At 58.5% G+C, this 26,206-nt stretch overlaps 1 protein-coding gene across 4 annotated transcripts in view; it reads left to right on the top strand.

The window, feature by feature from the left end:
* NPHP4 (nephrocystin 4) overlaps window positions 1-24,027 on the top strand; it is a 114,240-nt gene extending 90,213 nt beyond the window's left edge. For 3 of the 4 annotated variants that reach the window (XM_048222046.2, XM_044391420.3, XM_057305413.1), the window contains 13 exons: window positions 2,199-2,376; window positions 8,139-8,264; window positions 10,714-10,925; window positions 14,665-14,891; window positions 15,100-15,286; window positions 16,097-16,180; window positions 19,226-19,382; window positions 19,946-20,031; window positions 20,588-20,673; window positions 21,546-21,717; window positions 22,292-22,471; window positions 22,711-22,854; window positions 23,460-24,027. In XM_048222046.2, the coding sequence (XP_048078003.1) occupies window positions 2,199-2,376; window positions 8,139-8,264; window positions 10,714-10,925; window positions 14,665-14,891; window positions 15,100-15,286; window positions 16,097-16,180; window positions 19,226-19,382; window positions 19,946-20,031; window positions 20,588-20,673; window positions 21,546-21,717; window positions 22,292-22,471; window positions 22,711-22,854; window positions 23,460-23,600 (1,980 nt within the window). In that variant the 3' untranslated portion in view covers window positions 23,601-24,027. The remainder of the gene's footprint in view (window positions 1-2,198; window positions 2,377-8,138; window positions 8,265-10,713; window positions 10,926-14,664; window positions 14,892-15,099; window positions 15,287-16,096; window positions 16,181-19,225; window positions 19,383-19,945; window positions 20,032-20,587; window positions 20,674-21,545; window positions 21,718-22,291; window positions 22,472-22,710; window positions 22,855-23,459) is intronic. The other variant, XM_057305414.1, reaches the window with a different exon arrangement.
* The last annotated feature ends 2,179 nt before the right edge of the window (window positions 24,028-26,206 follow it).

The following is a 26,206-nucleotide window of genomic DNA, read 5'->3' as shown; positions in this document are numbered from 1 at the left end:
ATCCTTGAGGGGTGATGCCCCCAGGGGAGTGTGGGAGCAGGGGCAGGGGTCACCGTGGTGAGCACTCAGCAGATGTTGGCTGATGTTCTCATTCCTCACCCTGGTCCCTTGGGCCTTCCTGGGTCACAGCGCAGCCCCGTGGGATTGTCATGGCCATTGCTTGTTTGTTGCTGATGCTGGCTGGTGGCGTCCTGGTGGGGACAGTCACTCTTCTCTCCAGCAGTCATGACCCACTGTGGGCATGGTGCCGTGTAGCTGAGAATGAGCAAATGGAGGGAGCAGTGAGGGAACGGGAGGCAAAGAGGTGAGAAATAGAGGGAGGAGGGAATGGAGGAAGGAGGGAGTGGGGGGAGGAGGGAGTGGGGGGAGAAGGGCACTGGAGGGCCGAGAGGAGCCCCTGTGGACTGGGGACCTGTCACAGCTCCTGCCTCACCCACGGCCTAGCCCTGTGTCCCTATGTGCTGTCACCTGGAGATGAAGTTATTTTATCTTGTCCTCCACGAAGAGCCCCTGAAACAAGTGCTCTTGTGATTATTGACACTTGGATAAATCACAGTTAAATTTTACTTTTTAAACTTTACTTTCTAATTTAAACTTTACTTTCTAAAATAAAGTCTTTAACTTTAAAATTTATAGAGGCGAAGAGGTGGGAAATTTAGATGAGAAGAGACTCCCCTGTAACGGCAGGTGCTGAGCTGTTAGGTGCCTTTGGTAGGTGGGTTTTCTGGAAGGTGTGATACACTGTGGCTCGTTGGGCACGTGAGGGTTTCCCGTGAGCGATGTTGCAGTGTGCGTCTCGAGGTACCGTGTGCCCTGCCTTCAGCTCCTCCCCAGAGGACACGGTAGCGTTGTTAGGGGCAGAGTGACAGTCACTCCCAGCACCTGATGGCTCCCCTGCTTCACTGACTGTCCTCAGCTCCGAGGCCGTGCTGTGTCATACTCCTGTCCAGCTGGGAAACTGAGGCCGAGGTCATGCTGGCAATAGCCGAGCCAGGCTTTTAGCCCAGTTCTGACTCGGAAGCTGGTGCTCTGTACCGTTAACGGTCTGCTCGCCCCAGACGAGAACGTGTCGGAAGCGTGTTTCTGAGTCAGAGCTGTGCTCACATGACAGCCCGGCTCGCAGTCGGCGGGACACATGGCCCGCGAGGCCAGCAGGGCCCTCATCCTCCTGGCTGAGGACGAGGGTGCCTGATTGGTTTCCATGCTCTTGCCTTTAAGGGGTATTAGCTAGAAAAAAAATCTTTGCAGTCTTGTAGTGGGAAGTGATACCTTGTTTTTGTTGGCCTCTCCACTTGCTGGCGGCTGGGCGTTGCTTCCTGCGTCGATGGTCATTCTCCAGAGGGGACTTCATCTCCAGAGGGGACTTCATGTAGTCAGTCCGGCTGCTAGGCCCTTGGCTGTGAACATGTCTGTGGTTATGTGGGCTCTGTGGACCAGCACTGCGAGGCTAGCAGGGGCTGAAGCAACTGGAAGCTGCCAGAGCCACTGGGGGGGGTCATTTTGGGTGCCTCTGCTCCCAGAGCTGGCATGTTTGCTGCAGAAGTGCTGGGACTCTTGTCTGGTCCCACATGCCCATTTGTGCATGAGAAGCACTAGTTGAAAGGTCCGGTGACTTTCCCATGGCCTCCCGGGAAGACTTCACTAGCATGGGGCTCAGGCAGAGCACTGAGAGGTGAGCTGGATTAGCAAGGAGCACTGGGTCAGGAAGGTCCTGCCACCCTGGATCTGCTCTCGCTGGTCTGAGCGTCCTAGGCCTGGTGTGGACCCTCGCAGTTGGGCCTCGGCTGCCTGGTGGCCCTGCTCCCACCCACCACCTGTGTTCCAGCCACAGTGAGGCCCGATGCTCCTGGCCCAGGGTGTCGGGGGTCTGTACTCTGCACGCTGGGCCTAGTGTGCTCCCAGCCTTCCCTGCCCGGTTCACGCCTCCTTCTTGAAGCTCTCACGGTCCCAAGAAGGGGTCTGCTTAGCATCCCCAGCTTCGTTCCGTGGCTCATTTCCTGTTGTTCTGTCTACAGAAGGGGCTCCAGGAGGGTGGCTGCCAGGCCTGTTTGTGCGCCCATGGTGTTTATTCACTGGGTGAACTGGAGTTCACTTTATTAACGAATTTGTGGGAAAGACCTGCTATCAAGGATGTAGGTTTTCAGAAGAAGGTGGGCTCTGCCTCAGCGTCCTCTGACTGGTGCCTTTCTCCTCTGCAGCATCTCCTCCGCCAGGGCCGGCCGGCCGTGCAGGTCCTACATGAGCTTGAGGTCGTGGCGACTGAGTATGAACAAGACGTGGTAGTGAGTGGAGATGTGACCCGGTTTGGCTGTGTCAAGCCCATTGGTGTCTACACGGTGGTGAAGGGCTGGTTGCATCTGACGCTGGCTAACGTGGGTAAGAATCCCTGGTGGCTTTGGCCTTGTGCTGTCTCCTGGCTGGCCACTCATTTTCCCAGTTGGTGCACGAGCTCCTCAGGGCAGTGGTCCTATTATGGGCATCGCATAATCAATAAGAATTCAGAAAAACTCTTACTGTTTGACCACTGAGTCTGCCCTCAACCACTGGGCATCTGTCCTTGACCACGAGCATTTGTCTTTGACCACTGGGCATCTGTCCTTGACCACTGAACATCTGTCCTTGACCACTGGGTATCTGTCCTTGACCATTGAGCATGTGTCCTTGACCCCTGAACATCTGTCCTTGACCATGAGCATCTGTCCTTGACCACTGAGCATCTGTCCTTGACCATGAGCATCTGTCCTTGACCATGATCATCTGTCTTTGACCATGAGCATCTGTCCATGACCATTGAGGATGTGTCCTTGACCATTGAGCATGTATCCTTGACCATGAGCATCTGTCCTTGACCATGAGCATCTGTCCTTGACCATTGAGGATGTGTCCTTGACCATTGAGCATGTATCCTTGACCATTGAGCATGTATCCTTGACCATGAGCATCTGTCCTTGACCATGAGCATCTGTCCTGCACCAGTTGTTTGGTGTTCCTGATTTCTGATCAGGATTTGGGATCATTAGTCATCTCAGTCTTGCCCACATTTTGTTTCTTGGTGCTGTCTACGGAGCATCTCTGTGACAATCCTCAGATAAAATGATTGGTTCTAGGAGGGATTTTCATCTAGAATATCAGCCCACAGAACTACTCCATCACAGGAGAGGAAAGAGAAATGTTCAACATCCATGCAGCTTGGGGATAAGGGAATGGAGCAGCGCACTTCCTCAGAGCCCAGCACTCTGACCTTACATCTAATGGTGTTCGAGGGTCGCTCCTCAGACACATTGAGCACAGACAGCCCTGATGCGCCTTCACCCATGTGCCGGCAGCCGGGTGTTGGGCTGGCTGTGGCTACAGTGGACTTGCCTGGATGTTCTGGAGGCTCCACTGAGGCCCTGACCGACAGGGAACGTGGGGCCGGCAAGCCTGCCTGTGCCCCCCACAGGGCAGGGGGCCAGAGTGAGCCCCTGTGGGGCCAGGGGACAAGCCCACTCAGTCTCCCTTGAGAAGACTGTGGAAAGATTGGGGTTTTTCGGGGTGAAATGGAAAGCAGGACGAAACCAAGCCGTTTGAGGTTTCTGGAGCCGTGTCTGTTTAGATGAGACTCAAACCTCTCACGTTTTATGGGGTAATTTTCCATTCCTCAAAGCCCAGGCTGACTTTAAAGCTTGGAGCCCCATGGGCCACATGTGCCCGTGCTGGCCGCCTGGAGGCGGGCGGGCTGGGGCGGCCGCAGCAGGAGGAGTGCACACAGCTCATTAAGTCAGGTTGGAGGTTTCTGCCTGCTTGTTTACAATTGCAGGATCCGAGGCAGCCTGGAAAACAGACAATATGGAAACGGCAAAACTCAATTAGGTTCTGGAGAAAGAAATGAGCCGCTTGTGAGCAGCAGACATCACTCAGAAGCTCCTACGAGTGAGGGAGCTGCAAGAAACGTTCTGCTTCTGAGATTGTGTTGGTTATTTTTCTATTTATTCCCAGCCCACAAATGTGCAGTGACTCCGCGTTTTAAATCTTATCTTCAGAAGAAAGATTAGCTCCATTATATGTTATCTTAAATTGTCATTTTCATACTTTGCCTGCACGAGAGCGATAGCGCGAGGGAGAGAGTCGAGATGCCCGCCCGAGAGGTGCGACGCGGCGGGGGGTTAACAAAGGACAAACGCACGCAGCACTCTGGTCCGTGCAGCCATGCCGTGGTTTCCTCTGTAAATTTTGCATTTTTGGGAAAAAAAAAGTGTCGTGGCTTTTATTTCTTTCTAAAACTGATTGTTCTGCCCCGGGCAGCAGGCAGGATGAGGCTGTGTGAGCTTCGGGGGACAGAAGCAGGGTCAGGCCAGCATCCCAGTGCCTGGCGTGGCGTCGCCTGGACGGTGCTCCATGGCTCCACATTCACAGGCTGTGTGGCCAGGCGCGAGGCTGCGGAACGAGGCGCCCTCTCCGTGCCCAGGGAGGGGTGGTGCTCGTGCCTGCGGCCTCTCGGCTCAGACAGGCTCCGTGGTGGTCTCTGCAGCCTCGTCCACAGTGTCTCTCCATGATGGTTCGCCACGTGGGGGTCGTGAGAGCCGTGCTAATCCATCCCAGTGGTCCTGGTGGTGCGGTATGACTGTGGTTCATCGGGGGTCTGTTGTCACTTGTGTCTGCAGCCCTTCCTGGGGGCCCCCTGGGGAGGGAAGGTTGCCCCGACCCCTGGCTCTGTGTTCTCAGGGTTGAAGGAGAAGCGGGTGGTATGGACAGAGGGCCTGGGTTTGGGGTCGGACATGGTGACGTGCTCTGCTCCTGTCATGGAAAGAGGGCAGTTGCAAACTGAGTCAGGAGCCCTGCCTATCTGGAGGCGTTTCCGCTCCCACGGCATATGTGTGGGTCCCCAGCTTAACCCAGGTGTCACTGAAGGGAAAGAAAGCCCACAGCAGTTTGAGATCTCAGGCTGTGCCCTGAGGACATGAGCACCTTTGCTGTGTCCGGTCCCTGAGTGAACGGGCGTACGTTCCGCTGATCTAGTTTATTGTCCCAGCTTCCAAACAAACCGCTGCTCTGAGTGCAGATACTGTCAGAGGAAACGGTGATGCTCAGGGACCGCCTGGTCTGTCCGGAGGTGACCGCAAGGTCCTGCCGGTCCCGCATGCTGTGGTGACAGTCGTGACTCCCGAGAGCCCGGGCTCTAAGGCCGCTGGCTGCGCACCTCCGCAAGCTGTCTGCACCAGATCCTGACCCGCAGCCGTTGCCCTGGCTTCTGTGCGTCCCTCCCACCGGAGCTGTTACCAGGCTGAACGTAGGCTGCGTGCACTTCAGCTAGACGCGGGTGAAGGCCTCCCTGCCTGTGCTTCAGGGATGGCCGTGGAGGGTTCCCAGGTTCCCTCAGGGGTGGCGTGAATCCATTGTGCCCGACAGGGAGCAGAGGTAGCATGTGCCCACTGCCAGGCGACCAGCGGAGCAGGCCCTCAGGATGGAATGGAGAGCTTGCCAGACCGTCTGCCCGCACCGGGAAGAAACAGCGCTGAGAGCCAGGAGCCCAGACCGACTCTGAGCTTGGGGCAGGAACTGAGCGCACGTGGGCTGGGTGGCACTTTGTCCCCTCTCACATGGAGAGCAGGGTGGTACCAGGGCAGTGAGTGTCAGTGCCGGGACCTGGGCTCTGGCGCCCGCTGGCTGTCCCCTCCCCGCTTGACCAGGCTCTCTGTCCCTGCCTGTCCGCTTGTTTGCTTGTCTGTCCCCCTCAGGGCCTGGGGGCTTCTTGGGGACACGGCTGGTCCTTCCTTGTTGTGCTGTTCGCCCAGCAGTGGCCACCATGGCCTGGCATGATGCAAGTTCATTAACAGGTGAATGAGCGAGTGTGAGAGCCTGTCTTGTCTCCAGGTCTGTTCCTCTTGGACTTGGGCTGACAAAGCAGACCCTGAGGCATGAGCAGCTGATCCCACCAAAGGGGTGTTCACACCAGGTTCCATTCTTGGGGACGAGCTTCGCGACTTTGGGACGCTGGGCTGTGTTGGGGATGAACCGACCCCAGGGAGATGAGAAGACTGTGTTTGGCGGAGGACTCAGCAGCGCCTCCACCTGCAGGGGGAGAGCAGAGAAGCAGCTGCGGCCGGGTGGCAGGCAGACCCCGGTGGAGAAGTGTTCTGTGCTTCCCAGCAGAGCAGAGACTGAGAACAGTTGGGACTCCAGAAGCTTGTTCTCAAGATGCAGGGCCAGAGGGAGGGACGGGAGGGGCAAATGTGGTGTCTGCCCGGAGGTCTGAGCCTGAAGGTGGACGTGTGCACTGCACGAACAGAGCCGACGTTGGCGTAGGGACGGAACAGCAGGACGACTGGGCCTGGCACCGAAGTTCCCCCAGGAAGAGACCCCAGGTAGGACTGTCACTGGCCTTGGTGGCCAGGCAGGCGAGGAACCCATGGTGACGTGGCATGCTCCCAGCAGGCAGAACCTGGGCTCCGGAGCTGGTTTCTTGACCCCGTGCTTCACCAGGCCTGGAGTGTGGTGCTGTGTCAGGGAAGGCTCTCGACAGTGACCTCCACGTCTGTCCCGTGTGGTGGTCTCCCTGACCGGGTGTGTGGAAGACAGCCGATGCTCCAGCGCTTGCTAGGGCTGCTGGCTGAACTGTGGACACTTTGGGCAGCAGGGCAGAGAACCAGAAGCAGCTCTTATCGCAGGAAGGCTGGGGGAGGGCCAGCCTGATGTGATTCTCAGAAAACACTCGAGACGACCAGAGGAGTTTGAAAATGATGAGAATGGAAGTCCCCAGGGGGAGGACTCTGCTCACCTGTGTGTCGCCAGCCCTTAAACCACGCGAAGTAAATCACTTCTTGATTTGGCTGGAGGTGGTTTCAGTCTGTCTGTCATTTTCGAATTGAGCATTTTTCCCCACGCCCATTGGGGCCTTAGTCCTTGCTAGTCTCCTGAGGGATGGTCTGCTGCCACACCTGTGTCTTTGGGGTCTCCAGCTGATATTCCCTGGGGTCTCCAGCTGCTATTCCCTGGGGTCTGCAGGGACAGCCCCCGTTGGCAGCAGGGCAGAGACCACGTGACCTCCCTGGCAGAACAGGCAGTCCCTTCCCGACCGCAGCTCAGAACCAGTCGAGAGGGAGACGTTTCTGTCAGGCAGCTGGAGATGAAAATGTCACCTTGGTCACCGCTGCCGGTGACCAGCTCACCGCTGTGGTCAGGGGCGTGCTTCTGCACCCAGCTCTGTCCTGCAGGACAGAGGCAGGGGAGGGCGGAGCTGAGCAGGGAAGCCACCCTGTCCTCTCCAGGGGCAGAGTGGAGGTGGGGATGGGGGGATGCAGAGAGCTGGGAAACAGGCACCTGGGGGAAGGGGTACCTCTTCTAACAACTCCCAGGATGCCCCATGCCTGCAGGTGTTCAACACCATCCTCCTGGAATCGGGGAAGCCCACAGTGCAAGCGTTTGTGTTTGGAACTTGGGGGGTTTGTTTTGGAACCCGACTTCATCAGCTGTACCCTGCCTCCCCTGAGGTAGGAGTCACGTCAGTGCAGAGCGGTCGCCGGTTCCGAGGGTAGGATTCTGTCCTCCCAGGAGAAGCATTTCTGTAGGCAAACACTTCTTCGCCCCTGGGCCTTGCACGCGTTGGCCGGTTAGCGGGGGCTGCTTGCCGTTCAGCCGGGGCAGGGGTGTGGTGTGCTCTGCCTCTGGCTCGCGCCCGGCCCTCTGAAGCTGCGTGCTGCTTCTCTCCAAGGCTTCTGTGTGGAAACAGCTCCAGAAGATTCCGGCTTGCCGAGGCTCTTTTACGTTCAAGTGTGTTTAAAGTCAGCCGTTTGCGGACGTGCACAGAGGCCTCCCCCAAGTAGGGGGTGTGGGAAGGTGTGAGCCGTCCCACGAAGCGGGGCTGCCGGGGCCGCTCTGGAGATCGAGAAGTGAGAGTGTGTGAGCGGGCGCCCTGAGCGCCTGGAGCTTTAACCCCGTGGGAGAGCAGACGCTGCTGCCCACACGCGAGAGGACACGCCTGCCTGTCCGCTCTCGACGGCCAAGCAGATTCAGAACCCGCAGTGCGGTTTTGGGGTGTTAGCGGGCCGGGGGGCATGGACGGGCCTTTTGAAACCCAGAACTCCCTACGGGAGATACTGATGTGTCTTTTCACACTCCTTTTGGTGTTAATACTTTCTGCTGGGATGTTTTTAATTTAGGTCACGTGTGTGAGCAGAGAGTGAGAAATTCCAGCTCGTTGCCACCTTCCAGGTCACGGGTCATCTCGAATGATGGAGCCGGCCACTTCAAGGGAGGCAGTCTCCTCGCGCGCGGGGGCCTGAGACGTGAGTGAGGAGCGGGCTCGGGCGAGTGTGTCGTGTGTGGGGTGATCGGCGTGAGGGTAGGGTGGAGCGAGAGGCGGAAGGGTGCGTGTATGTCTGTGTGCGCGCAGGTACACGTGTGATCTGGGGGCGGGAGCGGAGGCCGTCGTATCCAGCTCAGCGCCCTGCCTCAGTGGACCCTTGGGCTCTGCTAGGTCAGCGCGTGCGCCACGCCCGGCGTGCTCTAGTGCGGGCTCCGTGGAAGCCGGCTGGTTAGCTGCCCATCTGCAGGGGAACAGGAAATGAAGAAGAGGTCAGGATGAACAAAGACTGGATTTTAAAAACTGATTTGAAGTCCCCACGTTGGGGAGAGGAGGAACAAACCAGTCATGGAGATTGGGAAGCAGAGGCCTACGCTTGGGGAGAATGTTGTTCACAGCAGGGGGCGTCTGAAGTTTTCTGTCCCCTTAAATCATCCACAGGCCTGCATGCAAAGTACCTGTTGGTGGGATGAAAAGCAGGGTGTGCCCTTTGGGTGGTGTCCCCCCAGGTTGCAGACCATCTGGCCTGGATCCGCAGCGGCCCTGAGCTTCCTGTGTCGACTGTCCTCCGAATACTGTTGTCTTTGAACCTGTGCCCAGGGAGGGAGGCCCTGTGCTGTGGCTGGTGAGAGCCTCGAGGCCTCCAGGACCCCATGTTCCCTGAAACTCTAGCCCAGAATTTGTGGGGGCTCGAATGTTCTCCTGGGAGAGGGCCCCAGAGGTTCTGATGCTCAGAGGGGTCCAGGGTCCAAGGTCCCAGCAGGCTGAGAGTCTGTTCTCCCCTTTAGTGTTGAAGAAACCAAGATAGCGGAGGTCAGGTGGCTTGGCCGGTTGTGTGTAAAGGGTGGTGAACTTGGGTGAGAATCTGGAATTCCCACTTTGGGGCCAGTGCTTCTCCGTCCCTGGCTGGTCCAAGAACAGGCAGGGAGTATTTGTGAAAGCCCCACCTTGGGGCCCAGGAGGTCAGGGGCTCTGCCAGGCTGTGTGGGGAACTGTAACTTATGAGAGTTTGTCAAGTGAAGGGAGAGTCTCTGGAGTCCTTGGTCCCCCTCTTCCTGTTTGATCAAAGACAGAGGATGGGGCGTTCCGTCAGAGAGCCCTTCTTCCCCCCTGGGCAAGGCGTGGCAAGTAGGAAGCGTACAGAGTTTTAGAAAGTGCTTCCAGGCTCTGAGCAGTGCTGGAATTTCATTTCTGGTTTCTTTGGACCTGGGTGATGCAGTCTGACACATGAGCTCATTGGTTAGCCCCCAGCCTCGCTTGTCTCCTTCCCCCGGGACGGTGGGCCTCGGGCCACTCAAAGCCGACCTAGGTGGGGTGGTGTACCCACTGTGCCTGCACCTGAGACGTGGAAGGATGGTTTGGGGATGGCCTCTTACTTGTCTAAACCGACTCGTGGCATCTGAAAAGCAATGAACAGCTTTAAAATGGTGGTGAGGAACCTGAAAATAGCCCTTGTTACGGGTAATGGAGGAAGAGGTGGGCGAGGCAGGGGAGAGATTGCTTTACCACCACATGGAGTCGGAGGCTGGAGATGCGGTGACGGCGTGCGACCCGGCCGGCTGATTCAGCAGGGCGCTCGTTTCCCGTGGGTGCCGCGGATGCCTGAGGCTCAGGAAGGGCCCAGTCCTAAGTTGGGGTGCTCCTTCTCTTCTGCCCGCCTGCGCCAGCGTGAGTGCTGGTCTGGGAGTCTCGTGTGTCAGCTTGTGACCTCCGTGTGCCATGTGTGTCTTTGTCACCCAAAGAAAATGTGGCTTCTCTGCCTGCTGGTGCCTGGCCTGCTTCAGCCCCAGTTTGTCTGCTCACGCGGCTTCCGTGTATGTCCAGGGTTTGAGCAGAGTCCCCCAGAGGAGTCGGTTCCCTGGGGGCTGGGCTGTCTAGAGGCAGCTGGGTGCAGTCATGGGCATGAGCTCGGGAGCCGGAGTGGTCTGAGCCCCCCCCCCCAACCCATGCTGGGGCTTCAGGCCAAGTGAGCAGCTCATCAGAGCCCCGGATTCCTGATCTGAGCACACAGGTGGGTCTGAGGACATGGTGGGACAGGGTCCTGAGATCTCAGTGGTCCCCACGTCAGGAGGCTCCTGCTGGTGGGGCTGCATCCTGGGTGAGGGTATCAGCGGCCCTTGAGAATCCAGAGAGCGTCAGCTTCTAGAACACTGACCTTTATTTTCCTCTGGAAAGTCACCTAATGGTGTATTAATTTGTCTCTAAGGACCAAGATCAGCATTCCTTTATTTGAAAGGCTTGTAAAGGGGGGACATTGTGGAGACCAGCTTATAGGATTACCATCTTTATCAATATCTTAGAAGGTACAGGAAAGGGCAGGGTGCCTGCTGAGCTCTCTCCCTGGGTGAGGTGGCTGGAAGCTTGTTGCCGGGTCTGTTTAAATAATGTAAATTCTACACTTTAATCTCTTGCTCCCTCTTTGAACCTTCCAGCCGTAAAAAATGTGGTCCAAGCACAGAAGCTGGTTGACGTGGACCGTGAGCTGGCCGCCATGCTGTTCACGCACTCGCAGCACAGGAGCAAGGGGCCCCAGGGCGCTGGCCGTGAGGGGGACGCTGTCCGCAGGCGCAAGCTGGAGCGGATGAGGTCCGTGCGCCTTCAGGAGTCCGGAGGAGAGCTCAGCTGCTGGGGGGCCAGCATGTTGGTGAGGGCTTCGTCCACCTCCCACTGTCCCTGGATGTCCCCATGCGGGGGCCTCGGTCATTGTGAATGAAAGCAGCCTTGTCCTCTGTTTTCTTTTCTCCCACATGGCTCTCTCTCTCCTTCCCAAATCCTACCTGTGGAACGTAGGGGAGACGGACCTCCCAGCCACCAAGGGAGGTTTTCAAGTCAGTTACCTAGAGAGTTTTTATGAAAGCTGATTCTTGGGCCCCACCCCTGGAGATCCTGTGTCCAGTTGGGACCCACATGTGGGTCCATAACCTGGGCTGTTAAGAAAGCTCCAGAGGGGATTCTGAGGGTCCCCTAGGTTTGGGGTCAGAGCTGTGAGTGGGTCATCAGTGCAAATCAAGTAATCATTCTGACCAGAAAAATCTCATTTTTATCTAAAAATCTAGATAAGACCCTACCATATTTTGCAGCATAGGCCTAGGAGGAGAGAGTGGTTGTACTTGGGGGGTTTATGGAATCAAGAAGCCACAGGGGCCTTGAGAAAGATCCTCAAGGATCACCCTTTACATTAAGGCAGGCAGGTGTCTGAATAGACCTCCCTTCACGGCCCTTCGTGCTCACAGCAGCTGGGGAACGTTCCTGCCCTCAGGTGTGGGATTTAACAAGAGAGACGGAAACAGGCCAGCGAGCAAGACCGTGGAGTCTAACGGGAGAGGAGAGGTCCAGGAGAGGGCCTGGCGGGGCTGGTGGGCTCGGGGAAGCTGGCGGGGCTGGGGTCCGGAGGGGCCTCCTCCCCACGGCAGCTGCTGAGGCTGGGGCCCCGGAGCTGGCGGCCCGGCAGTACCGTGTCTGTGTCAGCTGCCCCCCGGGCTCACCCGCGGCTCCGCCTCGTTGGGCGGTGGGCCCGGCGCATGGCAGGTCCTCAGTGAGGTGCCGTCGGTGCTCGTGCTGGTATCCCGTTCTCACCTTCGTGTTGGTGGCTTTCCTCCTGTTTGATGTGTGCTGGTAGAGATTTGCAGCTCAGAGCCCCGTTCTGAGTACAGCAGTGAATTTGGAAGTACCTGGATTTCTGAAAACAAGGAAATGTTCCGCTAAATTCTCATCATTTTCCTGGGTCAGCAAGCTGGAGAACTGAAGGTGAAAGTGATTTGTTTCATCGAGTAGGCAGTGGGTTCTCCCCCATAGAGAGTTCTCACAGCCTCTCTGGTGAGAGCCGGAAGTGGAGCCGTGCTCGGGGCCGAGATGCTGCGCCCCTGGCCGGTGGTCGGCACCGGATGCGCTCACGTGGTCAGCTGGTCTTGGGTCTCGGGCCCCGGGGGGCTGTGCCTCGGGAGGCAGAGCGCAGCGCTGTGCAGGCTTGCTTCCCCGGCCGTCGTCACACGCCCGAGGGATGCTGATGGTTTGGGGCTTCTCGGGGAGGTGGTGGAGCACAGAGTGGGGCCAGATGCCCGCATTGGTGTCCCCGCTGTTGCTTGGGACAGTCCCAGTGTCGTATGAGGGTGGCTCAGCTTCCGTGTCTGGCGCCTGGCACGGCGGCCCGTCCCATCTGCTGTTGGGCGGCGTCAGCCGCTGTCTGCAGGCGGAGCCCCGGCCACAGGAGGACCGTGTGCTGGGCACCTTCTCCATGGAGCCCCAGCCTGGGGAGAAGGGCTGGCAGGCTGTCTTCTCCTGTGGGGCATCCTCTGAGGCTGCAGTGACAAAGCCCAACGTACACAGGTCTGTGCGGCAGCGGGGTCCCCAGGGCCCTTGGCCTGGACTGTGGACCAGCCATTCCGTGTTTGAGCAGGTGCCCTAGCACTCTGGGCCTGGTACTGACCAGGCAGGCCTGGGGCCCCTGCTGTCAGGCCCGTGGGACTGGCCCCCCACCTCTGCCCTCTGCCCACCCCCTGCAGCCCCTAGACTGTCCCTCACAGTAGCAGTGTGGCAGCACTAATGCCGTTTCATGTTGTCATTCCGTGCCAGGGGCCACAGAAGAGAGAGCTTTATTTCCAGAAATCCCGGCAAAAGGCTTACCAGTCTCACGAGTGCTCTGGTTGGGTACTGTGCCCATCCTTAACCTGGTAACTGGGCTCTGCTGCCTGTGGGGACCCAGGGGCTCCATAAGTGTCCTCACCCTTCGTCTGTCTGACTTTCGAATCGATTGAGAGGTCAGACAGGAGTATGTAGAGAGAGACTGAAGTGTCACCTCGGTTACTGATGACTCTAGTGACCGGTGAAGCAGATCCTGGAGACGTGGCTTCTGTCTGTAGTCAGGGTGCTTGTGACAGTCTGGAGCTAACATCAGACCCAAACCCCCTGGGTGAGGCCATACGGCTGTAGGCCACTAACCCCACCGCTGGTAGGAGCAGTGCGAGCACCTGATGTGGTGTCCAGGCCTGTCGATCCCAAAAGGAAGAGTTGAGGGAGGGCAGGGCTATGCCTGCCTGGTTCATATTCCAGAACTTTCTATCGGAGAAGTCACCCCATGTCCTGTGGGGCAGAGGGAGGCCAGGGGTGCCAGGCTTCTTGACAGCTTCCTCTGTGGTATGGAAGGACACAGGACAGGCAAGGAGAGTCCCTCCTCACAAGCCCCAGGGTCACGCTGACTCTGCCTGTGGCTTTTCACCATCTGGTCTGCGGTAAACTGGGGAGTGGCTGTCGCCGTGCCCGGCCCCCGGCCTCTCCCCTAGAACCTGTGGTGGGTTGTCCACTGGCGGGTGGTCCCCTGGTGGGCAGTACACGTTTTGTCCTGCGACTTGTGGGTGGGTCAGCATAGTGCACTGTCTCTGTGTTCTGTGTCTCAGCCTAAATTACGTCCGGCCATGCCATCCCACACTCCACGAAGCAGCTCTAATCATCTAGGTCTGTGGAGGGAGGTCTCATATATGAGCGTGACCACCCTCCTGTTCTCAGATCCCCAGGGAGAAATTAAAGGCTCAGCTTCAACCCCCATGTGAGGGGAAGGCCAAAGTTTTGGATGTTGGAACGTCAGTATCCAAAGTAATTTAAGTCAGAAATGAAATTTGGTCCTTACTTCTTGACTTGAAGTCCAAAGGCATTCAAACCACCTCTGCCTTCTGATGTCTGGGCCTCCCCAGTGTTCAGAGGTTCTCAGCACGGGGCCTGGCTGATTCCCCAGCACGGAGCAGGGGTGGGGGGGGGTCCCCTTCTAGGTCTCACAGGAAAGTCGCTGTGGACCTCACTCTTTAGTATGAGTCACACAAGAAACATAAGCCTCTGGACCACACCGTGCTGGCCAAGACCAGTGAGGGCATCGAGGAAGGAGGTGGATGAAGGACCGTGGCTGAGCCCCAGGAAGGCAGCCCATCCGCTGTGTAGACTCTGGCTTGGCTCAGGTCAGTTAGGCCCCTGCTTGCAGACAGGGCTCCTGCTGCCACGCTGGGACCTGGCCAGTGAGCCCATCACCAGTCTTAGTAGCTTTGAGGCCTTTTTTCCCTCTTTTGTTAGAAGCCTCTGCTTCTAATTCCCCATTGTGCCCAGTTTCCAGCCTCGAGGCCTGGGGAGAGTTGGGAGCATGCAGGGCAGACCCCACCTCCTACAGGGGAGACCGCTGCAGGGCAGAGAGAAGCCAGGAGTGCCGTGTAGACCCATTCTCTGTCCTCTGGACCTGGGGGTGGGCCAGTCCCGTCCAACTCAGGTGCCTGAGGAAGGGGTGGTGGTGATTCCAGAAGAAATTTGGTATTCTGGGTGGGAGTGGGGGAGGTGGCCGACCAGCCCTTGAGAAGGAGAGCACGCCCAGGACTGGGGCCTGGTTTGGCACCTGTGTCCCGCAGGCTCAGCAGAGCGTCCGCGCGCAGCACGCCCGCGACCTGCAGGTCATCGCGGCCTATAGGGAGCGCACGAAGGCGGAGAGCATCGCCAGCGCGCTGAGCCTGGCCATCACCACCGAGCACACGATTCACGTCACACTGGGCACCGCCGAGTTCTTCGAGTTTGCCCTTAGGAACCCCCACAACACGCAGCACACGGTGACCATCGAGGTGGACAGTCCCGAGCTCAGGTGGGAGAGAGTGGTGGGCCCGCCGGGGTCACCTGGGGTAACTCCGGGTTCTCCCTGAAATGGAAGCTAAGCTGCCCTCGACCCTCGAGGGTCCTGCCGATCCCGGCTTTCGCCCACAGTCCCAGGCGCCAGCTCGGAGTGGGTGGGCAGGGGACTCACCAGGAGGAGCGTTTTTGCCTCAGAGCCCCGTGTGTCCCCTGCCTTCTAGCATCATCCAGGACAGTCGGGAGTGGAAGTACTTCAAAGACGCAGCCAAGCTGCACACGCCGGTGGAAGAGGACATGTTCTATCTGCGGGGCAGCCTCGCCCCGCAGATCTTCCTGCGCCCGCGGGAGACCGCCCACATCCCCTTCAGATACCAGACCTTCTCTGGGGGGCCGCCGGCCCTGGTGCAGGTGCGGAGGCCATTCTTCCAATGCCAGACGGGCTTGTCAGGCACATGGGAAGATCCACTCGGCGAAATAATGGTGGGGCGCGCCCACGTGTCCCCCCATACTGCTCAGACCGCTCAGCCTTCGGGTGGTCGCCTGCTCCGCCAGCCCCTACGCGGGCACGCACACGGTGCGCCTCGCACAAGGCCGGCCCGTCCCCTCTGAGTGCTCTTTCCTTGTCGGGCACAGAACCTCTGCCTTGCCGCGGAAGAGCTGATGGGTAGAACCTTGCCAGCAGTTTGTGTTCTCTAGTTCGTGCTCTGGTTCAGAGGCCTCCTCGGCAGGGCGTGCGGGCTTGGAGGTTTCCAGTGATGGGTGTGACTGGTGGGCTGGGGCCGCGAGGGGGCCGGGCGTGCCTTTCATCCTGTTTACTGAGCTCTTGGGGTCGCTTCTGTAGGATAGTGGGTCTCACTTAAGGGGGCTCGAGGAGCTCTCAGAGGCTCCCAGAATCCTGTGCAGGCTCTTTGGAGGCACTCTGGGGCAAGAGGTCATAAGGACAGTGAAGACGTCAGGACTTTGGCTTCAGGCAGAGCTGGGTTTCATGTCGGGTGGGCCTTCACAGTTCTGGCAGCCCCTGCTCCCTCTTTGGGGCAGTGAGGCTGGTTCATGACAGTGACCGTGCACACGGTTATTGTGAGAGCAGGTGAGACGGTGCATGGGAGCCCTCGGCCCTGGTGGCAGCTGTTCCTACAGGGAGAAGTCCTGCAGGTAGAAGGGCCCATCACCCTCAGACTCCCATCTCGTGACCTGCTGGTGCTGGCTGGTTTCTCACAGGCCTCTGCTGAGCTGAGATCTGAGAAGGGCACGGACGCCGGATTGCCCCAGAAGTCCAGTGCAATGCCCACTAAGCATGCCAAGGTAAGGGGGCAGGGCACCTCTGATCAAAGATAGTTTGGGGTCTTGCAGCGAGAGCCAGGTATCCTCTGAGCGGACCTGGCGAAGTGTTCATGACTTCTCTTGTTACGCAGGCTGCTGGGGCCTGGCCCTCTGCCCTTCATTGTATCTCCTGCAGGCCGGGGATGGCGGTGGGGGAGCAGGGCCTGTGGAGGGAGACTTTTCCTGTCTGGCAGGACAGTGACTGCTTCGGGCGATGCTGGTACGGCCTCTGAGTGGGTGTCTGGCATGGAAGCCTCTCCCTGGCCACTTGCCACCTTGCAGCCCTCGGTGCTCTGGGTGCCTTTCCCATGGCCCTGGGAGCACAGGTGTCCCAGCACGCAGCCACCACACACGGGTTAGACTGGTCCCTGACCCTCCCCCACAGCATCCCCATGTCCCAGAGGATCAGTGTGGGGGTGTGGGGTTACTTCTGGGAATCCTCATTACCGCTGGAAGGGAAGGCGTGTTTGCACACGCCAGCAGCCTGCCTCTAGGATGTCCCGAAGGGGAGCTCAGGACACTTGCTTTTAGGACTTTCTAAAGCTTTTTTTGGGTAAGACAAATGCCTTTTGGAAGTAGTTTGAAAGTAAAAACAGAAGCAATAAGACTTTACCCTGAGAAGAGATTATTTCATTGAGTCCCAGATGAGAAGCCGGCGCCCGATGGCGGATCTGTGTTTCTGCCTCGCTGTGGTGGCCGCTTGCCCACGGCCCCGTCACCAGTGGAAGTTGCTTCGTTTTGCTGAATGTGGAGGCACCGCTTTGCCTTGTTTAAGGACCATGTCAGGTCTTTATGTAGGGCTATCGATGCAATCTAAGGCTAGTACACTCTCCATACATGGATTTGGAGTTTGAAGGCAAACCCCAGAAATCTTAGGGGCTCACCCACGATCCCCTCAGCATGTGTCCCTAACAGATAAGGACTTTCAGCCTCGCTGTGTGGCCATCGCTGCCCCCGATCGGCCACAGACCCTCCAAATCGCCTAGTAGTCCACCCTGTGCTTACTTGTCTTCTCAAGTGTGGTTTGGGTGAGTCCGGGCCCGCTGACCCCAGTGCCCTGTGTCCGCTGTCCACCCCAGATTCACTGCCCACACGCATCTTCTGGGTGGGAAATGGGGACATTCAGCTTTTTTCATTCTTCCTGTACTTGTTAGCTGGGATTCTGCTGTAAGCAAGAATTTCCCCACCAGCAGTTTGGTTGCCCTGAAATATACTTTAAACCAGAAAGTCAGGATAAATGTTGGATTCTTTCATTTTATTTATCAGTTTTCAGAGTAATGAATTGCACCCTAGCAACGTCCAGGGGTGGTCAGTTTTTTGGAGTCTCGTTATGACCGCACATTTGTACGTTTGCTGCTTTTCGTCTGTGGCAGGCGTCGGGCGCGGGAACTGCCCGCTGTCTGGCACTGCATCCCTTTCGAAGCACTGTTAACTAGGCTGACTGCTCACGTGTTAACCAGGTCACTGGAAGGGTAAAACCAGAACTCCAAGCTTGCAAGGAGGTAGAAATGGCCGAAAAGTGGCTACCTGCACCCCCCTCCCCGTGCTAAGGAACAGAGGGCTGAAGCTGGAAATGCTAAGACTCAGTTGCGCAGAGTGGGTGGTAAGCCTGAGACCCCGTCTGGAGGAGGGTGCCGCCTGGCATTGCTGGGGCTGCCGGGTGGAAAATTGCAGCCTGGATCTGAGCCCCACTGTGAGAGGAACTGCCGCTGCTGGGCAATGACAGGTGTCCGGGATGGGGACTGACCAGAAGGTCCCCTTTGTCCCGAGCCTGGCTGTCCCCCGTGCTTCCAGGAGCGGACAGGGGAGCAGAACTGTGGGCGGTGGGGCCAGAGCAGGGAGGGAGAGGTGGGGTGGGTGGGGCAGAGACGGGTCTGTAGCAGCCGCAGCCCCTAGATGCACATGTGGTCTCCATGGTGCAGTGTGGCCAGAGCATCAGGGCACGGATGACGGGGTGGTGAGTGTGCTTGTGGGAGCTTCTCTCCCAGACGATTGAGCACAACACAAGACGGGGAGACATTCAGGTGAAGCTCCGAACCCGCACAGCCAAGATCCGAAGGTGGGAAACCAGCCAAGAAAAGCCAGGACGGGGCCCACAGAGTCTGGAAGGGGGGCTTCCTTGGGCAGGGCTGGCAGGGTGTCCAGAGCTAAGCAGTGTGGACGGCGGGTCCATCCCAGGCGGGGATTTGGGCTCATGGTGGCTGTCCTGTTACGATCTATGACTTAAACAGAGCTTTTCCTATGTAGCTTTTTATATATGTACGTCTAAAAGATTTCACAATAAACGTGTCTTCCCGGGTTCTCTGTTGATGTGGGAAGGTTGCCTTGGGTGCCGGGCTGCATACCTGCCCTCATTCAGGGATCTGGACAGCTCAGGGCCAGATGGAGTTGGGGAATAAAGATACCTGCTCTTTCTTTCTTTTTTCTTTTTTAAAGATTTGTGTATTTATCTTTTGAGAGTGAGCGAGCGAGCACATGTGCGTGCCGGGGCTGGAGGGGCAGAGAGAGAGTCTTAAGCAGACTCCCTGAGCCGAAACCACCCAGGCGCCCCAGTCACTTTTTTTAAAAAAGGAAGTTTGTGTTTCTAGCCTTTTTGGTTGAAGCACAGCCTCCTTTTACCGTCTGGAATCTAACAGCTCGTGCTCCACTGCCTCCCACGAGGACCTGGTGAGGTTAACATCAGACCCTCGGAGCAGCTTCCCTGCACGCACGCGGCAGGCGTGTTGGACGATGGGACAGCGGCTGGAGGACGGTTTGACGTTGGGGCCGCAAACCTTTTAACTGGCATTTGAGGTGTGGGCCCTACTTAGGAGAACTGCAGTAGCCGCCGCCCCACTTGCGGTCCCTGTGCCGGCTGCCGTCCCCGCGGTGTGTCCGCTGCTGCAGACTCCGTGCCCGTTTCTCACAGTGCCTGTCCCTCCCGCCTCATGGGGCCGAGCGGGGCCTGCGGAGGCTGGCGCGGCGCACACAGCTCTCCGCCAGCCTGCGTGCCGGTGCTGATGCGGGCGCCGTCTGCTCTCCCGGCAGGTCTTGTTCCGGGGGAGCGGCGGCAAGCCCCTCGCCGTGCTCTGCCTCACCGTGGAGACCCAGCCCCACGTGGTGGACCAGGTCTTCCGCTTCTACCACCCGGAGCTCACCTTCCTGAAGAAGGCCATCCGCCTGCCTCCCTGGCACACGCTTCCAGGCACGTCCCGTCTGTCCCCGCGGCTGGCCTTTTGCAGGTTCAACGGATGGGAAGAGGTGTCTCCCTGAGGGTGGCAAGTGGCATCGTCATGTTATCCTGTGATGCTCTTACTCCAAACTGTGACCCGCCTGTAAATTCTGCCACCTGCCTGTATCGTTTGAAGTGGTGACCTTCTCACGTCCTCTGAGATGACAGGGTGCACCCTCGGCTGGCCGATTCCGCCTCCTAAAGCCCATGGCCCAAGGGCTGTGCCTGAGCACACTCGTGCCTTCTGCTCAGTCACTTGTCTGGTTCTGGTCTGGTGCTGTTGGAGCACAGCAGCGTCGTCTCTGTCTGGCACCTTATTCCATAGTCCCCCGTTGCCTTCGGATAAGTCCCCGAGGACGCGCTTATGGCGGGAGTGCCAGTGCCCGTGCAGACGGGGCTGGGGTAGGCTGGCATCGCCCATCTCCCAGCAGGCATCTGTTGAATACCTGTGACGGGCCAGGCCGGCCCCAGACAGTGACATCACACGGTCCAGGCCTGTCCAGAAAAGACATTTGTTCTGATATTCCCTGCCCCAGGTGCTCCCGTGGGAAGACCTGGTGAGGAACCCCCGGTCCATGTCCGCTGTAGCGACCCCAACGTCATCTGTGAGACCCAGAATGTGGTGAGTTCTGCCGAGCCCATCACCCAGCCAGCCCCCCGTCCTCGGAGCCCCCTGGCCTCCTGCAGCCTCTTCGTTGTAGGTTTTCAGTTAAGTGGTGTTTTTCTAAGGTGCTACCAGGCTATTTTGACATCCCTGTGGGAGCTTTATGCATGAGTTTTCATCTTTTCTGCTAGCAGATCAGTCCTTTGATTATCTGAATTTAAATGAAAAAAAAAAAGGCAAGAAGCAAAGTGAATAAAGTCAGTGGTAATTAAGCTACTTATTAATTGCCATTGTGTAAAGGATAAGGGCAATAGTTGTGTTGTGACTGGTTAGGAAACTGGATAAAATCTCCTGCAGAATATAATTATTGAACTCAATATGAAATCAAGAAGTTAATGATTTTCTTTTTTGCAGTGAAAAAACAACAGTGAATTCTGACTAATACCGAAAATTAAACACCTGTTGGGAGGGAGGGAGCCTGGTTCCCACCTGCTTCTGCTTCATGCGGGTTCAGGGGGCTGGGCTTGGAGCGGGAAGGGCAGGCGGTGTTCTCAGGGCACCTCATGTCCGCCAGGGCCCCGGGGAGCCACGGGACGTGTTCCTGAAGGTGGCTAGTGGTCCAAGCCCGGAGAGCAAAGACTTCTTTGTCACTGTTTACACGTAAGTCCGTGGACCCGAACCCCGGAGGTCTGGAGGGGTGGGCGGGGGTGGAAAGCAACTGCAGCGTTGGAAGGGCCTTTGGCCATGGGAGGGGAGACTCCAGGGCTGGCAGGGGCCTCGTGATGGGCGCCCTCTGATCAGAGCGGCACCTGCGGCCTGAGGGACGCACGGAGAGCCCACCAAGGAGAGAAACTCGAGGTGGAGCGTGTCCCAGGGCAGTACTGGTTCCGACCAGGGGAGGTGGAAGGTGCTGGTTGTTATCCTTCCATGCCTGAGACAGTGCTCACGTTGCCTTCTTGCTTCTCCCACTCAGTTGAAATGACCCTGTTCCTTTACCTTTTCCTTGGAAGTCTCCTGTTCCAGTCCCCTGAGGGAGGATCTTTAAAAACTTGGCCACCCTAGGGGCTTTTGGATCGGACATCTGAGAATGGGGCCAGGGATGGCTGTGCTCAGTGTCTGTCTCGGGCTGTGTGGACAAGCCCGAGGGGAAGGGTTACTGAGCCCCAGTCACAGGAAAGGGTCAGTCAGTATCATCCTGCAGCACCAGGCAGCTGGGACGGGGCCTGAGAGCCCCGGCCTGTGTCACCTCCAAGCCCACATACTCTTCTGTGTCCTGCTTTCCATGGGCTTCACCCTACACCACCTGGTTTGGGGTTGTTGCGTTTCTGGCAGAAGCCCATGTTGTCGTTCACGCAGGGTGTTGTGGTGCAAAGGCAAAGTGGGCCTTCAAAGTGGGGGGGGGGGCAGCTGGGCTCCACCCTGTCTCTTTTGCCGTGTCCTCCTGGCCACCTTCTCGGCTCCTTCCTGGCTTCTCTGTCACGGTTGGTGCTGCTGTCCTCACCAACGATGATAATGGCTGCTGTCCTGCGCAGGGATCGCTGGCTGGCCACACCCATCCAGATATGGCAGGTCCACCTCCACTCCTTGCAGCGTGTGGACGTCTCCTGTGTCACGGGCCAGCGAACCCGCCTGTCCCTTGTCCTGCGGGGGACACAGACGGTTAGGAGAGTGCAGGCTTTCACCTCGCACCCCCAGGAGCTGAAGGTAGGTCACCGGGTGTTCTCTGGCCTCTCCCCATCCTTGCCTCACCCTGGGGATGGACCGTGTGGGGACTGGCTGTAGCCAGCGTGGGTCCTGAGGACAGGCTCACGGCTCCTTCAAGACTCTTGGCAGCGTCTTCATTCACATTGCCTTTTATTGGATGCGCCATCATGGGATGAGTGACATATAAACCCCAAAGGCCAATTTTTAGAATTATTGGAAGGCAAATATTAATAGCAGCTCTGGAATTAATTTAGCCACAACTGTGCATCTGGATAATGAGGGCAATGCAGACCCCTTGCCAGGGTTTCGCGCTGGGAGCTCGCTGAGATCTTCCTCTGCTGAGGCAGCTCTGGTGCTCAGGGGACGGTGCCGGGGGTGGAGGGGGCGTTTGCCCGCACGGGTAGCGATGCCGGCCGCGACGCGCTGTGACCCTGACGGCGTGGCTGGGTCTAGTTTCAGGTCTGACGTTGTCACTCGGGCCCCCTCCCCCCCAGAATGGCTGGGATTCTCTCTGTGCCCCGGGCTGCTGGTGTGAGGGACTGTGTCCTGACCCGCTTCTCTTCTGTTCTTCAAGACGGACCCCAAGGGTGTGTTCGTGCTGCCGCCGCACGGGGTGCAGGACCTGCATGTCGCCGTGAGGCCCCGTAGGGCAGGGAACCGGTTCATCCACCTTAACCTGGTCGACGTGGACTACCACCAGCTGGTGGCCTCGTGGCTCCTGTGCCTCTCTTGCCGCCCACCTCTCATTTCCAAGGTCTGGAGGGGCGTGCGTGGCGTGGGTGGTCTGTCACCTGATTGTCACCTGGGCCTGTGACCTGGTCTCAGGCGGGAGTTTCCTTGTCCGTGGCCTGTGGCCTGGGGGTCGGGGTGTGGGTTGCTTCTGTGCGGTGAGCCCCCTCGGCGGCGGTCTGTCCTGTTCGGGGAGATGCCCGAAGTCGGGCCGCACGTGCAGAGCAGGCACAGGAAGGGCGACTGCTGCCCCCGCCCACACAGGCTTTCGAGATCACGCTGGCCGCGGGGGAAGGCAAAGGCGCCAACAAGCGGATCACCTACACCAACCCCTACCCCTCCCAGAGGACCTACCACCTGCACAGCGACCACCCTGACCTGCTGCAGTTCAGGGAGGACTCCTTCCAGGTGCGGGCGCTGCGCGGGGCGTGGAGGGCTGCCTGTGGGGGGCTGCGTCTCCCGGGAGCCCTGAGGCCTGAGGGTCGGCACCGCATTTAGGAACCGTTCCGTCTAATCATGGGTGGTCTTGAGAGAGTCCTGGGAGAGAGCAGTGCCGATCTGAACCGGGGAAGGTACTGGATGTGGGGGGGTGGGCACCCCTCTTTGAGCTCTTCTGCCTCTGCTCCTGGGGCCCCTGCATCTAGGCACCGTGGCAGGGGCTCTGGTGGCCCGCTCGCCCTGCAGGTGGCCAGCGGTTTTATCCGTAAGTGCCCTGCAAATCAGCCTTTGCTCTGCTCTGAGTGTTTTGAAGAAGGTACAGCAGATCACAGTCTGTCAGGGGAGGGTGCTTCTTGAATTGCAAAGCATCCCCGGGGCGTGGGAAGAGCAGCTGTGTCCAGGAACACTGGGGAGTTTAGTTCAGAAGACCGAGTGTCTGGAGTCCTGCCTGCATCAGCCACTGGGGTTGGGGCCTCAGCCTCGCCGCCCCCGTCAGCCTGGGTTTGCACGTGTAGAACCTGCCGGAGTAGAGAGCAGTGGCCGGGGTAGGGCTAGGACTGGATGCTTGCTTCCAGGTCGGGGGAGGGGAGACCTACACCATCGGCCTGCGGTTTGCACCTCGTCAGAGCGCCGGGGAGGAGGAGATCCTGATTTACATCAATGACCACGAGGACAAAAACGAAGAAGCGTTCTGCGTGAAGGTCACCTACCAGTAAAGGAGCCGCCGGAGGTGGTCCCCTTCCCGCCACAGCGCAGGGACGAACTCGTGTGCGCCGGCCCTGTGGACCCCCTCCTCCCCTCGACCTGCCCGGGCCACTGGTGAGCGTGGCCGAGGGTGGAGGGGCCGCCGTGCTCCTGACCGGCTCTCGTGCCCGTGTCCAGGAGGCTGCTGCCGGCGTGAGCCGTGCGCCGAGCCCCGCGGGCGTCCTCACGGGAGGGCTTGGCGCCGGGAAGCACGGGCAGGTGTCACGGTCTGTGACGCGCTGATTTGCTTTCTAGCAGAATATATTTTATGAATCATTTTAAGTGATAAAATTGTTTTCTTACTGGATTTTGTACAAAAATTATTCTATGCTATGTTTTATACTAGTATTCTTTCGTATCTTTTTTAAAGTTATGTATGAAATACTGAACTTTTACCTGTTTTCTCTATTGATGTTTTTCTTGAGTGCTTTCTGTTGTTTTCACCCTTGTCAGACGCTCTGACCTCACCAGGCATAAGCACGGTTTTCCCTTGAGGACAGCATGGCTGAGGGACAGTGGGGTGGCCTGGGGCGTCTGGCCTCCCGGAGAGTCGGCATGGGCCTGAGGGAGGCGAGGTGGCCCGACCTCTGCCTCTGCTGGTCTTGGCTCCCGTCTGATTCTGCGCCCTGCTCCCCCAGTAGGGACCCCTATAATTACATTGGGCCCACCTGGAAAATTCAGGGCAACCGCTTCATCTCAAGATCCTTCCCTTATTCCCACCTGCAAAGTCCCCTTTTGCGTGTTGGGTTACTCAGTCACAGCTTCCAGGGATTAGGATGGGGCCCCGGGGGCAGAGGAACCTTTTCTGTCTACCAGAAACCCATCGGCCAGAGGCCGGTCACATGCCTGCACTTAGCTCCAAGGGGTCTGGGAACTGCCCTCCTTTTGGGTGTCATGTTCAGGCAACCGGGGTCGTGACTACCGAGCAGGTGGGAGCAGGTTTTGGGGGATGTTCACAGCCTGGAAGCACTCTTGGAGATGGAGGGACGGGCTGGAGGGTAGAGTGTGGCTGAGAGACAGAACACCGTGTGGTTTTATAGCGAAAGCTTTACCTTCCGTTCATGGCAAACGTGGATAAGAAGGAAGCAGGGGAGCCTGAGCCCTGACGAGTGGCAAGCCGGGCTGTTCCCAAGTTTGGGGTGACAAGAAGGCAGCAGCGTGGTGGCCAGCCATCCAAGTGTGCGGGTGAGCGGCCGAGGCCGCCGCGGGAGGAAGCCCGTGGGGCTGGGTCTCTGGCACCACGAACCGGGGAGGCTTCCCGCGGTGAGGAGCAAGCCCAGGGCACGGAGGCGCTCAGAGACGACGGAGCAGGCCCCGGAGAGATGGTCACTGAGGCAGCCCCGCGGCCAGATGCCACATAGGTGAGAGGCAGGACACCCGCTGCCCCCGTTTTCGACCTCGGGCCTGGGAGTGGGGTTAAAGAGCGCATCTGTGCTGCAGCCGACCTCTGCCTGGGCACGGGTCCCGAGCCCTACGCCAGGGGTGGGCACCACAGGGCAGCGTGGAGGATGGATTCGGGGAGAGTTCTTCGCGTGTATTGATGGGTCTCTTTACCATGTCACAATGTACCAAATTGTTGTTGTTTGGCTGCCCCTGCCTGGTGTTTTCTAAGTTTGCCTGCCCGTCGCAGGGCGAGAGTTCAGCTCGTCTACACCCTGTGCCAGTCCAAGCAGACTGTGTAGCCAGAGCCAGGGAACTGGCCGCCGGCCTGCAGGGAGACCGCCAGGCCCTGGTGTGCAGCGTCGCCTGCCGAGCTCCACGTGGGAAGCTGTGGTGGGGGTTGCAAAGGCTTGTCACTCCCTGCCAGCATCTGGGCGGTCCACTGTGCCACGCTCGCCCGCCGAGGTGTGGGAAGGAGACGGCCTGCTCCGTCGGCCTTGCTCCGTTAGTCTTCTGCGGCTTCCGCGAGGCTGCGTGGCTCTGGTTAAGTGTCTTGAGACTCGCTCCTGCCCCGGACAGGTAGGAAGATGTGCAGGCCGAGCGCTCGGGCTTTATCCTGCGAGATGGCTTGAATGTTTATGGATGGGCTGATGAAGCTGTAATGTTCCATTTCTCTCCGCTCTCTCCCTGGGGAGGGTGATTGGGACCGCTTTCTCCTCCTCTCGTAGAAAACCTCAGCCAGACGCATGGGCTGTAGGATCAATGGCTGGCCAGACACAGGGTCTGTGCCAGGGGTAGGTGACAGAGGACTGTGGCCACGGGACAATCAGGTGAGAGAGAAGAGTCGGGGGGCCCCTTCCCAGGGCCTACTGGGCTTAGGGCGGTGGCTGGCGGGAGGTTGGGAGCCCCCGTGCTACGGAAGCAGCCCAGCTCTGCAATCCGGGACTGCACGTTGCAGGTCCCATGGCCATGCGGGGCAGGGAGGGCAGGAGGAGAGGGTGTCTGAGGGCAGACACATGGGGGGCTATCTGGGGGGGAAGGGTGGCTTCCCTGGGGGCAGCTGATGCTCTGGGTGACAGAAGCAGGCTGGCTTCTCAAGAGAGCAGAGGAGGAGGTCGTCTTTCTGTTGTGCTCCTGGAAGGTCTGCACAGCCCGTGAAACACGGGTGTGTTCTGTGCCCATTACGGAGATGAGCCCT

Source organism: Ursus arctos, unplaced genomic scaffold (assembly GCF_023065955.2).
Source record: "Ursus arctos isolate Adak ecotype North America unplaced genomic scaffold, UrsArc2.0 scaffold_32, whole genome shotgun sequence".
In the NCBI taxonomy this organism is placed as follows: Eukaryota; Metazoa; Chordata; class Mammalia; order Carnivora; family Ursidae; genus Ursus; species Ursus arctos.
Note: the sequence above shows the minus strand (reverse complement) of the source record. Positions and strands in the feature narration are given on the sequence as shown.